This window comes from Ochotona princeps, chromosome 30 (genome assembly GCF_030435755.1).
Source record: "Ochotona princeps isolate mOchPri1 chromosome 30, mOchPri1.hap1, whole genome shotgun sequence".
Lineage (NCBI taxonomy): Eukaryota > Metazoa > Chordata > Mammalia > Lagomorpha > Ochotonidae > Ochotona > Ochotona princeps.
In genome coordinates, this window is record NC_080861.1 from 1,504,015 (window position 1) to 1,518,094 (window position 14,080).

At 49.8% G+C, this 14,080-nt stretch overlaps 1 protein-coding gene across 1 annotated transcript; it reads left to right on the plus strand.

The window, feature by feature from the left end:
- The first annotated feature begins 314 nt into the window (after positions 1-314).
- LOC101531670 (proline-rich protein 23A) lies at positions 315-1,206 on the plus strand. The gene has a single exon (XM_058657026.1). The coding sequence runs from the start codon at positions 376-378 to the stop codon at positions 1,204-1,206; it is 831 nt and encodes a 276-aa protein (XP_058513009.1). The 5' UTR covers positions 315-375.
- Positions 1,207-14,080: the final 12,874 nt, after the last annotated feature.

Here is a 14,080-nt window from a genome sequence, read left to right on the forward strand (position 1 = left end):
AGGCTGAGAACTGGACCCAGGAAACTAGGCCCGAAAGCGGCACAGGCGCACTGCTCCCACAGAGGCCTAGGACAAGGGTTGCCCACACCCGAGCAGCCAACCAGAGCGACCCCTAGCGGTCAGGTGTCGGCGCGCGGGGCGGAGAGGCAGGGGCGGAGCTCGGCGCGACGTTCTGCGACCTGCACTAAGACTGTCTGTGGCGGCACTTCGGGCGCACGAGGCGCATCCGGGTCGCCTGTGCAGGCTGCAGGACGGCGAGGGCCCAGGCCCGGGGCTGCGGCGCAGCGGCTGACAGGGAACACCTCCGCCTGTCTTTGGGGACCCATCGCCGCCTGGGAAGCGCGCCACCAGCACGCGGCCCACAGCGCCGTCCACATGCCAGGCATCCGGCACAGCAGCCCCAGCACCTGCCCTGCGCCCGGCTGGCATCCGCAGCCCGGAGAGCCGGGCACTGCCAAGCGCCGCCGACTGGACGTGCCCGCCGCGGGCCCCCAGCCGCTGCCACAGCCCGGGCTAAGCGACCCGGCCCTGGTCCCAGCTCCAGAAGACTACCTGTGCATCGAAGCCAGCGTCCATTACGAGGCCGCCGCTGATGTGAGTGCACATGGCTTGGCGCCCAGCTCGCTGAGCTCTGTGGTGGTGCTGCCCACCGGCTCTGCCCTGCAGCTGCAGCACCCCGAGCTCGGTGTCGACCTGCTGCTGGAGCCCCCGCCCACGGCCGTCCTCGCAGTGTCCCTGCTGGGGTACACGCTGCTCCTGGTCCCCCAGGGCCTGCTGGACGCCGCCCACCCGCACTCCGGAGCCCAGGGACAGGCTCCCGGCGGCGACCTCGGCGGTCTCAGCGGCCTGCAGCTGGACGCTTTGCTGACCGCGGTGGAACAGCTGGTCGTCTTGGGCCAGCAGCAATGGCCATGCGCCTCCGTGCCCCAGGAACCAGGCCAGGAAGATGCCTTGCAAGAAGCCGCCCCAGCCGCCTCCACCGCCTCCACCGCCTCCACCGCCTCTGAGCTCCTGGCTCCCCGTCCTTGGGCCGCTTCTCCCAGCTCTGCCTTCGACGACTGCCACCTGCTGCGCCCCCTCTTACCCAGCTCCTCGCTCTGGCCTCTGCCTCCCTCTCCCAGTCCAGCTCCCCAGCAGCGCCCCGAGAACCCGCAGCGCCCTCCCCGGCCCGCCTGCAAGGCCCGAAGACGCCTGCTCTTCAAGTGACTCCAGCGCCACTCCTCGCGACCACACCCTGCCCACCAGCCAGCTGCAGGAAGGGTAGGACCCGCACAGAGCCCTGGCTGTGCCTGCACAAGCCTCCACGGGGGACGACGGCGGGGAGATGCTCTGCGCATGGACACTGCGTGGCCCAATCCTGCACCAGTGGCCGGCCGGACCAGAAGCTTGGCACAAGGCCCATCTACCTCCTCCAGCCAATGCTGCTGGCAGCACAGGCTCCCTCAGCCCTCAGGACTGACGCTGGACCCTTCTCAAAGGCACTTGCTCTCCTCCCCCCACCTTTGCCTACAGCCTTAGCTGAAGCACTTGGCCAAACTCCCCGCCTTTTCCACCGCTCACCGAATCCCTTTGCTCCCACATTGGTTACTGAGTTGTTTGGCGGGAAGGGGCTCTTTTTGGAGGTGGTGTTTGCTTGGTTTTTAATTTTTGCAGTGGGGGTTACTCTCAGGGCACTTTTGCAGAATTCTCCCCCATGGAACTTCTCACGGTGGCCTGAGAACCTCTGGGGGTCTAGCAAGTAGCTCTACAGAGACAAACAGATGCTTGTTGTTTACCAAACAAAGAACTGGGATTTCTGTCTTTTTTATTATTATTATTATTATTATTATTATTATTATTATTTTCCTTTTGGGATATGGGACAATAAAGACTTTATCAAATTATTTCCAATGTTGCATAATTTATGTATTTGTATTGGAAATGCAGATCACATTTTTGGAGAGGAGCAGAGACAGAAAGGGAGATCCCCCAGCCGAGGGACAGAATGGCTGGAGCTGAGCTCAGCTGAAGCTGGGAGCCTCCTCTGGCTGTCTCCTGCAGGTGCATTGGGCCAGCCTTGACTGCTTTCCCAGACCACAAGCTGGATGCGAAGTGGAACAACTGGGACACGAACTGGCGCCCATATGGGAACCCAGAGCTTGCAGGTGAGGATTCAGGAATTCAGCCATTGCACTGGGCACTTTGGGCCTTGTCTGTATTGAGCAGCCTGGCGGGAGAAGAAACCAACGCAGGTGTGTGTGGCTGCAGGGATGCTACAGCAGGACTGGTGGCAGCCCTGGAGAAGGGCCACACAAGGCACTGAGAGAAGCATCACCTGCAAGGTTGCAGCTTGGCGACGGGCTGCCTGCAGGATAGCAGGGACATCCAGAGTTTCTCTGGCATCAATTCCTGGGCTCCTTGAGCTGAAGAAGCCTCGAACTACTGAGTATTTTTGCATTTCAGCTATTAATTTTGTTGGAATAAGTAGTTCTATTATTGACTGATTTGTTTTGCTGTATGTGTTGCTTTGTTTGTTTTTTTTAATATGGGTCCCTTTTTTTTAACCAGGGTTCTACAGTATGTTTAGTAAAATAGATTACTGCTGATCAACGTGATGGCATTTTTATCTGCAAAATGTAATTATAAGTACTTAGGTTTACTAACATACTCTGCTAGTTTCTTTGCTCATTTTCTAGTTTCTTACTCCTTAATTTTCTCTATAAATTGTATTTACATAGTTGAGGATGTATGCCCACGTGGACCACCATCAGATGGTAAGGGTCAAGGAATGGGGAAAATAAATGAGACAATTGCTTCCAATTTTTTTCTGTCTGGGGTTGGGAGAGAGAAGGGCAGCGGGCCACACCCAGCACCCATCATCAGTACCTCGCCATGAGGGACGGCCAGTCAATGCATCCCAGGGTCCCCGATGCGGAACGCGTTCCAAGTGTACTGCTTAACTGGCTTCAGTAGTTCTGACATGCTTTTGGTTTCATTGCTCCAAGGCTGAAGAAACCCTTCCAAGATCCATTTGCTAGCATGGTCTGCATTAGAGTTTCCACTTACCCAGATACTTGCTGTCCAAGCTGTGCTGGGAGAGTTGCTGAGTTTGTTCTGCCCTCTGTGGTATCCTCCTCTGCAGGCTTCAGTGAGCTGTCAAATCCCCCATGAGCATCTGGGCATGCCATCTGCTACACAGGCTTCAGCAACCAAGGAGGCCCCTTCTACAACATGCACTCCACAGCAAGACCACAGATCCTGGGGTTGTCCCCGTAGTTGGAGCTTAAAGTCCAACAGTCCAGTTGGGAGCAGACCCAAAGAAACCTTGCCTGAGATGACCCAGACTTCACTCCTGTGTGCCAGCCAATAGGGAATGTGTCTCAATCCATCCTGCACAAAGCCTACACACACACACACACACACACAGTCACAAGGTCACAAGGTCAGTCACAAGGTCAGTGCTGTCCACATCTCATATGCTGTGGCATAACCTAACCCTGCCCACCACACAGCTGGCCCCTCACACACACCAGCAGGAACTGCAGCCTAGTCAGAGCTCCCCCAGTAACCCCCACAGGACTGCCCCCAGCCCCAGTTCCTGCTCATGCTGGTATGTGCAGCAGACTTGTCCGGTCTGTCCCAAACACAACCTGTGTGGCTCTCATATACACGAATGGGTGCTGCAGCCTAGCTCAGGCCAACCAACCACACTATCCAGCCCACACTCATGCTGGCAGGTGCCACCAGCTGTCCAGCCAGGCCCTCCCATAGTTCTCATGCTCACCAACGGGAGCTACAGCCCATCAGAGGAGTACCCACAGTTTCCCTACTAGGCCCACTCCAGTCCCAGATCCTGTACTTTGCAGTGTAGCGTGCCCCCAGTCCTAGCACTTGCCAGCTGACGCTGCAGCAAAGCTTGACCAGCCTGCACTCACTCTGGCTCATGTAGACACCAGTGTATATAGTCACTTGGCCCAGCCTGGCTCTCCCCTGAGCCAATCACATGCTGGCCAGTAGGTATTATAGCCCTGCCCAGCTCTTTCCTCCCCAAGTCCCACTCCTTACTCGCCAGTGGAAGCAGTGGCTCTTCAGAGAAGCGCCCACAGCCTCCTACTGGCCTTGCCACCTTCTAGGGTCTAACGTATGCTGGTTAGGTGATGCAGCCCAGTCGGGCATGGCTTGCCTTACCTTGGCATTCACTGGCGGGTAAGTCAACCTGGTTTGGCCTGGTCTGCCTCCATTTCCAGCTCATGCTAGCAGGTGTTGCATCCTAGCCCAGCCTGGACTGCCCCTAGTCCTGGCCCTAATGTCAACTGGTTGGTTTGGAGGCCCAACCTGTCCTGCCCCACACACTGTCCTGGTTCTCACATCTGCCTATGGATGCTATGAACTGGCCTAGCCCAGCCTGCCGCCAGACCTGAAACCCACATATAATGGTGGGTATTGTAACCTGGCATGGTCTGAGTGGCTCCCAGACTCAGTTCTTGCACTCACCAGCAGGGACTGTGTCCTGATGAAATAGTGCCCCAAGCTCGTCCATGTGGCCACCTCCCAGTCGCAGATCTCGCACACTCTGGGTGGGTGCTTAGTGCAGCCTGACTTGGCCCACCTTCTGTTCAGGCGTTCACTGGCAGGTAGAGTGGCCTTGCCCAATTAACCCACACTCATTCTGGCTCTTCACATCGGGTTCTGTAACACCGCCCCACCTGACTGAACCTCAGACAAGGCTCTGACATGGTTTAGTGGCTGCCAAAACCTCTCCCAGCCCGTCTTACACCCATGCTGACTCTTGCAAGCACCAGAAGGCTCTGGAGCCTAGCCAATCTGGCACGCCCCAGAACCAGTTCCCACACATGCCAAGGGATGCTGCAGCCATGTGCAGCCCAGTTTGTGACCACCACTCCAGCCCTCGCCAGTGGGAATCACATCCTAGCCAGGGCACCCCTAGCTCCCCTCCCACGCCCACTCCTAGCCAGGGCACCCCTAGCTCCCCTCCCACGCCCACTCCTAGCCAACGTTCATGTACTTTTCAGGAATCGTTCAAAACCAGTCCCGCATAGCCCACCAGGAAGTGCAAGAGCTGATGAAGTGGGCAGGACGTGGCTGTATATAGGCCTTCAAAAGATTTTTTTTCTCGACCTTGGAGCAAATTAAAAACCAACAACATCAGGTCTGGCGCAGTAGCCTAGTGGCTAAGGTCTTTGCCTTGCACGCACCAGGATCCCATATGGGTGCCGGTTCTAATCCCAGCAGTTCCACTTCCCATCCAGCTCCCTGCTTGTGTCCTGAGAAAGCAGCCAAACATGGTGCAAAGCCTTGGGCCCCTGCACCTGCATGGGAAACCCAGAAGAAGCTCCTGGCTCCTGGCTTTGGATCAGTCCAGCTCTAGGTGTAGTGTTCACTTGGGGAGTGAACCAGCAGAGAGAGAGATCTTTCTCTGTCTCTCCGCCTCTCTGTGTATCTGAATTTCCAGCAAAATTTTTTTAAAGATTTATTTATTTTTATTGGAAAGGCAGATGTACGGAGAGGAGGACAGACAGAGGAAGTTCTTGCCTCCAATGGTTCACTCTCCAAGCAGCCACAACGGCCGGAGCTGAGCCAATCCGAACCCAGGAGCCTCTTCCGGGTCTCCCACGTGGATGCATGGTCCCAAAGCTTTGGACCATCCTCGACTGCTTTCCCAGGCCGCAAGCAGGGAGCTGGATGGAAAGTGGAACTGCCAGGATTAGAACCGGCGCCCATATGGGATCTTGGAGCGTTCGAGGCGAGGATTTTAACCACTACGCTATCGCATCAGGCCCAAATTTCCAGGAAAATTTTTTTTTTAAATCTAAAAAACCAGTAACATTTCAGAACTATCAAAACTGCACAAGTAACACCCTGAGACCATGCTTTCCCACATCAGGGTCTCTAACAGGGTGTCAGATGACCACCCCACATTCCTGGGCACTGGTATAGTTTGGCAGCAAGGACTGACCCCCACCTTTACCTATACATACAGGAAATAAAGAAAAAAGCGGAAACATTTATCCTACCCACCTTCCTCTACACGTTGACTTTCCCCACCCTAACCAGAGGCCCACATGGGCAGGCATCACTCTCAACTATGTCACCAACAGTAAAAACAAAACTAAAATAATAAATACAGAAAATCATAAATTAGCCAAGTTTAGGAGTAGTGCAATGACTTAATTGGCTAATCCTCTGCCTACAAGCACCAGGATCTCCTATAGGCATGGGTTCCTGTCCTGGCTGCTGCATTTCCAATCCAGCTCCCTGTTTGTGGCCTGGGAAAGGAGTAGATGATGGCTCAAAACCTTGGGCTCCTGCACATACTTAGGAAACTCCACTCCTAGCTTTGGATTGGCTCAGCTCCAGCCACTGCAGCCATTTGGGCAGTGAATCTGCGGATGGAAGGTCTTTCTGTCTCTCCTCTCTGTAAATCTCTTTTCAACGAAAATAAACACATCTTTTAAAACATTTTTATACTCTCAGGGTCTCTGCTATGGTAGCAGAAAGTGCACTAAGAAAAATACACACTGTTCTTAAGGATAAATAAAGAAGGAAGTAAAATAAGTGAAATAAAAAAAGAGGAGCTACTGAAAGGCAAGAGGAAAGCGGGTCTGGAGGAGACAGAGCAGTTCCCAGGGAGTTAAATCGATTCAAGAGAACCATTATAGCAGCCGAATGTCTTCCATCTTAAAACAAAAGTTCCTAAAAGGGATGCGAGGGAGAGCTCCTGCTGCCTTCTAAAAGCTCACACGGCAGAGCGGGGAACCACTGCAGGACTGATCAAAATGTCAGGTGAGACCGGTAGCCAGATTCAGTGCTTTCCTCCAACACGCCCATCTGTGAATGCTCAGGCACCGAGCAGCCAGCTGGACCAAGAGAGCAAAGCAGGAAACAGGAAAGAGTGATGAGGACGCCGATACAACGGCCGCAGCGCCTGTCCCTGGAAGGGAAATTGCAGACATGGGAGGAATGAGGACCCTGTAGTCAGCTTCAGTGAAGGAGTTACACAATACGTGGATTTTTCTGGAAGAAAGAGACTGACAGATGGAGTCTGGAGTTACTCCAAACTACAAGGAGAGGAATGAATGTTCAGAATAAGCATCTAGGGCCTGACATGGTAGCAGGTAGAAGATTTTTCTCTCTGTCTCTCCTTCTCTCTGTAAACCTGCCTTTCCAACACAAACAAATAAAATAATAATAATAAACATCTCAAACTATCATTATGGAGAATTACAACTTGGGTTATTAACCATATCAACAACATGCTTAAGGGTGGCCAGCAAAGTGATATCATATCTTCAGCCCATTGGTGCTTGCATCCCATATGGCATGGGTTCGAGTCTAGCTGCACCACTTCCGATGCAGCCCCTGCTTACAGCCTGGAAACACAGCAGAGGATGATCCCAGTCCTTGGGTCCCAGAACCCATGTGCTATATCTAGAGGAACTCCTGGGAGCCAGCTCAAGTATGGCCCAGTTTAGACCGTGAAACCATTTTGGCACTAAACCAGTAGATATAACATTTCTCTTTCCTCTCTCTTATTTAGACTTTGTGAGTAACTTAGATGCGCGGGGATGTGACATAGGTGCCAGTTGCTCTACCTGCTGCTGTTCTAGCTCCCTGCTTCTGGCATAGAAAACCAGTACAGGATGAACTAAAGCCGTTGGACCCTGCACCTGCAGGGAAGATGCGGAAGAAGGTCAGGATGCCTGGCTTGGCATCAGCTGAGCTCCAGTCTTTGTGACCGCTTGTGGATGAGCTTTCTCTCCATATATATGTCTTCCCAATAAAATTAAATAACACTTAATAATTTTAAAAAAACTGACTTGAGATGACGTCACTTGTATCACACCATTCAAAAATTGTCACTGCCTTCAGAAAAACATCTGTCAAAGTGAATTAACATCACATTTCTGTTAGGAAATATCCATTCCATGAATGCAAAGGGCAGAGGCTGCAGAGGGCGTCGTGATACGCGCTATTTAGCCACTGGCAGGCCGTGGCCCAATTGCAGGCCAACTTTGCCTTCGACGACTGCCACCTGCTGCGCCCCCTCTTACCCAGCTCCTCGCTCTGGCCTCTGCCTCCCTCTCCCAGTCCAGCTCCCCAGCAGCGCCCCGAGAACCCGCAGCGCCCTCCCCGGCCCGCCTGCAAGGCCCGAAGACGCCTGCTCTTCAAGTGACTCCAGCGCCACTCCTCACGACCACACCCTGCCCACCAGCCAGCTGCAGGAAGGGTAAGACCCGCACAGAGCCCTGGCTGTGCCTGCACAAGCCTCCACGGGGGACGACGGCGGGGAGATGCTCTGCGCATGGACACTGCGTGGCCCAATCCTGCACCAGTGGCCGGCCGGACCAGAAGCTTGGCACAAGGCCCATCTACCTCCTCCAGCCAATGCTGCTGGCAGCACAGGCTCCCTCAGCCCTCAGGACTGACGCTGGACCCTTCTCTAAGGCACTTGCTCTCCTCCCCCCACCTTTGCCTACAGCCTTAGCTGAAGCACTTGGCCAAACTCCCCGCCTTTTCCACCGCTCACCGAATCCCTTTGCTCCCACATTGGTTACTGAGTTGTTTGGCGGGAAGGGGCTCTTTTTGGAGGTGGTGTTTGCTTGGTTTTTAATTTTTGCAGTGGGGGTTACTCTCAGGGCACTTTTGCAGAATTCTCCCCATGGAACTTCTCACGGTGGCCTGAGAACCTCTGGGGGTGTAGCAAGTAGCTCTACAGAGTCAGACAGATGCTTGTCGTTTAACAAAGGACTGGGCCCCTGAGCACGTGCCCTGCGTGTTCTGATGGCTAGGTTAGCGCAGACCAGGTGTGGATAACTCTACATTGCCCTGCCCAGATAGGCCAAAAGGTTTCCAATCACTTCTGGTCTATTTGCAGTATAATGCCAGCCTCGTTAAAAGTGCACATTTACAAGAGTCTGCCGTTGCAGTTCTCTGAGCTGTGTATGTTGGACATTGTTAGTAATTTGTACAAATTATTTGTTTTTTGTCGACCCAGCCGAATTACCATATTCAGTGTTTCTTCTGTATATTCCGTTTGGTTCGCTGTTAATGACAATGATAATGATGATTCCATATTCTTGTTGAGCAAGCTATTCCATTTGTGTATTAATATTTTATATTAGTTTTCTGTTTAAATGTAGATTGAACGAGTCATTAATGAGGGCACTCGTGTCCTGAACCTTGTTTTAATGAATGAAACTTCACAGAAATATGATTGTTACTGTACTTGGTTAACGCATGGATGTTGCCCTACCAAAGGCTTTATGTTTCAGCCTTGCTGCCACAAAAACACTCGGATTTCTGTCTTTTTTTTATTATTATTATTTTCCTTTGGGGATATGGGACAATAAAGACTTTTTCAAATTATTTCCAATGTTGCATAATTTATGCATTTGTATTGGAAATGCAGATCACATTTTTGGAGAGGAGCAGAGACAGAAAGGGAGATCCCCCAGCTGAGGAGTCAATCCACAAAGGGACAGAATGGCTGGAGCTGAGCTCAGCTGAAGCTAGGAGCCTCCTCTGGCTGTCTCCTGCAGGTGCAGGGGCCCAAGGCTTTGGGCCATCCTCACAGGGAAAGCAGTGCCGCCGGGATTAGAACCTGCGTCCATATGGGATCCAGACGCATGCAAGGCAAGGACCCCTAACCGCTGTTTTCGCACTGGGCCCTTTCTGCACCACTTCCGATGCAGCCCCTGCTTACAGCCTGGGAAAGCAGCAGAGGATGGTCCCAGTCCTCGGGTCCCAGAACCCATGTGCTATATCTGGAGGAACTCCTGGGAGCCAGCTCAAGTATGGCCCAGTTTAGACCGTGAAACCATTTTGGCACTAAACCAGTAGATAGAACATCTCTCTCTCTCTCTCTCTCTCTCATTCAGACTTTGTAAGATAAATAAAACTTTTAAAAAGAGAAATAGGAAGAGAAAATGAAGAAGTTCTTTTCACGGGCAGCATAATGTGTATTTTTCAGCTCTTTAAGATTCTATAATTGAATTGTTGGGTTGTAGAGCTTCTGCTACAGTTTAAACAGCTTCCAGAAATTTCTCACCATACATCACCAGTCTTAATGCTAATTGCAATTATAAACAATATGTTAAATATCCCTTTAAGTATTCATTTTTAAATATTTGGTTTCCTAATCATTGGTAATATGATGCAGTTTTTCATATATTTTCACAGGAACATTTTTAAAGCAATTATATTTGTAATCACTATTATATATAATTAATGTTATATATATATAATCAATATATATAATCAATCTTTCTGTTTCACCCTATCATATATATCAAATTTACTGGCCCTCTTCTTTTTACCCCATTATTAGGAAAAAATCATGAAAGTCAAAATTTCTCCAGGCAGAGGGAATTGAAAAGATCAAGTCGGGAGGGCCCAGCGCATTAGCCTAGCAGCTAAAGCCGTCTCCTTGAATGCAAACAGACGCTAAGGTGGACTATGTCAACCAGTGGATTCTGCAGGGATTTCATTGTGCTTGGAATGGCGAGGCTGGCAGCAGTTCAGAACTGTTGAACTATCAAAACCACTTGAGCAGGACCCTAGGAACATGCCTCGCATCAGGGGGGAGACTGGGTGGGGCTTCTCCCTTAAAATTCCCCTTTACCCCAGATACAGAGGGAAAAAAGCAATAATGTGGAGACAATGGTCTTATCATTTCCCTGTAGCCTTTGATTCTTTGTGCCCTAATCAGCTATGTAAAGATTGTCAAAAATAAAGAAAAAAATCCTCAAATACCATGCAGTTTACAAAAGAGAAAATGTGTGTAAGATTATGGAAAGATAATATAAAATACTGGAAAAATACAGTCTTAATAAAAGAAAGCTCATACAGCTGCATTAGAAATAGACAAAATTAAGTTGTTTTGCTTTATTTTGTGATTTAAATTTTTAGTGAAAAGGCAGATTTACAGAGAGAGAAGAGAAACAAAGAGAAAGATCTTCCTTCTTCTGGTTCACTCCCCAAATGACTACAATGGCTGGGGCTCAGCCGATCCGAAGCCAGGAGCCAGGAGCTTCTTCAGGGCCTCCCACGTGGGTGTAGGCTCCCAAGGAGTTGGGCCATCCTCCACTGCTTTCCTAGACAACGAACAGCGTTCTTCATTGGAAGTGGAGCAGCTGGGACATGAACTGATGCCATAGGGGTTGCCATGCTTGAAAGTGGAGGATCCTCCAATTAAGCATTGTACCATCCCCAGCAAAAGAAGGTGTGCAGGGATACAAGCCTTCCCAGAAGTGAGAGTGGTCTCTCCTAATGATGTAATATTAATAGAATGAGATAACAGTTCTGAATTTGTATGTATACAGCAGCCCTAAAACATATAATACAAAGAGTACTCAAATAAATAAATACATTCTGTTAAGATAATGCATAAAACAATGACTGAGGTTGGATCAAGGCCAAGGCCGGGATCCCCCTCACAGGTGGCAGCGGTCCGAGGAACTGAGCCATGTTCCACTGCTTTTCCAGAGGCACCAGCAGGGAGCTTGATCAGAAGTAGCAAAGCACGATTGCTCCCAGCACCCCGCCAGGTGTCCGCGGGACCCCACGGGTGACCTGCTCCACTGTGCCCAGTGAGCTGCAACGTCAGAGCTGTAGGTCTCTTCAAATAAGGTGGAAAGCATTTGGACCTCTTCGATTTTTTGAAATAATATATTATTATGACATCATTTCTTTTTAACACTTGGTAGAATTCACCGGTGAAACTACTTGTATCTTAAATGATATGGGGGGATTTTTAATAAATCGAATTTTTTAATGTATAATGAGTTATTCACATTTTCTTACTATGTCAGTTTTTCTGAAGTTTTGCTTTTGAAGAAATAGTTGCATTTCACATAGGTTGCCAAGTTGATGGTCGTAAAATTGCTTAACATCCTTTCAAAATTAAAAATAGAGCTACCCCAATGATTCAGCAATTCCATCACTGGGAATGTGTCCAAAGGAAATAAAATCAGTCTGTGGCAGAGATACCTCCACTCCTGTTTTGTGGCAGGGCTGTTTGTCAGAGCCAAGACATGGAACCTGCTGAGGTCTCCGTCAACAGCTGCGCTGAGGAACAAAAGGTGGTACACATACAGCTCAATTCAGCCATACAAACACATCTTTTTTAAAAAACAGAAAAGAAACGAAGTAAATGTAAGACCTACAGTCAAGTCTGCCCAAAGAAAAACACAGACGTGAGTAACCTGCGAGGCGTTGCAGCCAAAGCCGACCAGCCTGCACCTCCTCGCACTCACGGAGGCACCAAGGATGCGGTCGCTCCGCCCAGCATGGCTCTCCCCAACCCAGCTCACACGCAGACCAGCCTGGTCCACCCCAACCAAGTGCCAGCTCCAACGCTCACCAGCAGGAGAAGTGGCCCAGCAGCGGAGCCCTTGCTGCCTCTCTGCTGCCCTCTAGCCTTAGTCTTTCGTGTGCTGGTGGGTGCTGTGTTGCAATCTGGCAGCATTTGGCAATGGGTACTGCAGTCCAGCTGGGCCTGACCTGCCCCATTTCCAGCTCATAGTGGTGGGTTTTGAGCCTAACCCAGTCCTATATGAACTGCCTGGTGTTGCAACCCAACCTGGCCTGCCCCATTCCTGCCACAGCGTCCCAGGGCAGGCCAAAGTAGCTCACACCAACCATGCAGTCGGAGGATGGCTGCACTCAACAGACGGGAGGGCTTGCTTGAAAGGGGCCACACACAGGTGTTTCTGGGGCCACAGAAATGTTCCTCATCTTTGTTGAGGTGTTTGTACTTCTCTGTGCACACTCATCCAAGTGAATCAAACTGCATAGCTAAAACAGCACACTTTACAATATGTAAATTGTCCCTCAAAGTTTGCTTTAAAAGTCAAAATATCAAAGTACTGTTGAAATAGAATCAAGCTGAAAGATGCCTTGCTTGTAAGGTCCATTGTAACGCTACACACATTACCGTATTACAGGAGTCACTAAAGAACAGACAAATGTATCACAGACTGGAATAGAAAGCCTATATTCAGACACACATTGACAATCAATTTATCACAAAAAAGTAAGTATAATTCCAAGGAGGAAAGAAGGGTGGTTTAAACATATAGTGCTTGGTAAGTGTTATTGGAATGGTAGAAAAAAATTTTTTTTATTTCCATTTCTATTAAATCAACAGGCAGCCTGGTATGTTTTCATCTTGTACAATATGTTTTAAAATATGTATGTATACACTGTGGTTTCTAAATGTAGCCAACCAGACAAGCCCATTACCCCACATGCTTTGAGTTTTTGTGGTGAGAGCACATAGCGTCCACCTACTGTACATTTTTCATGTCATCATTAACTACAGTCACTTTGCTGTGAGATGGATCTCTGGCAAGGTGTTCTTGTCTGACTGTGACCGTGCATTCTTTAACCACTATCTCTCTGCCCACGCACCCGAGCAGCCCAGCCCCTGTTCAGAACCATTTTACTCTCAACATTAATGAGATGAACTTGTTCCAGGTACGAATGAGATTAGGCAGGATGTGTCTTTCAACCTTTTATGGCTAAAAGCTATCCCACATACAGGTAGACTACCTTTCCTTTGTCCGTCTATACACGGATTCGTATTCAGCTTGATTCCATGTCTTGGCTGTTGTGAACACGAGAGTGCAGGTATCGCTTCCACATATTTCATTTCTCTTGGAACAACATCCAATAGTAGGGTTGCTGGTTCAGCTGTGGTTTCGGAGGCGTCTCCAGCAGACTGTGCCAATTCACAGCACGTTGTGTGAGCAGTCCCGTTTCTCCACATCCTCGCCAACATGTGTCATGTGTCTTTTTCGTCAGATCAACTCAAAGTCGGGTGAAATGGCTACTCATTGTGAATTTGATTTGCATTTCTCTGACGACCAGGGGTTAGTTCTGAGTATTTTTTCTGTACACCTGTTAGGTATTTGCGTGTCTGCTTTTGAGAAAGGTTTATTCAGGTCTTAGGCTAAGTTTTTCATGAACTGGTTTCGTTTGGTTTTATTTTGCCATTGGATTCTTGACATATCTCGATATTGACTTCTCAGTGCGCACATAGTCTGCAGGTGTTTTCTCCTCGTCTGTTTTCTCTTCTCTC

Excerpts from the sequence above, each read along its gene's own strand:
- LOC101531670 (XM_058657026.1), top strand. The coding sequence starts at position 376 with ATGCCAGGCATCCGGCACAGCAGCCCCAGCACCTGCCCTGCGCCCGGC.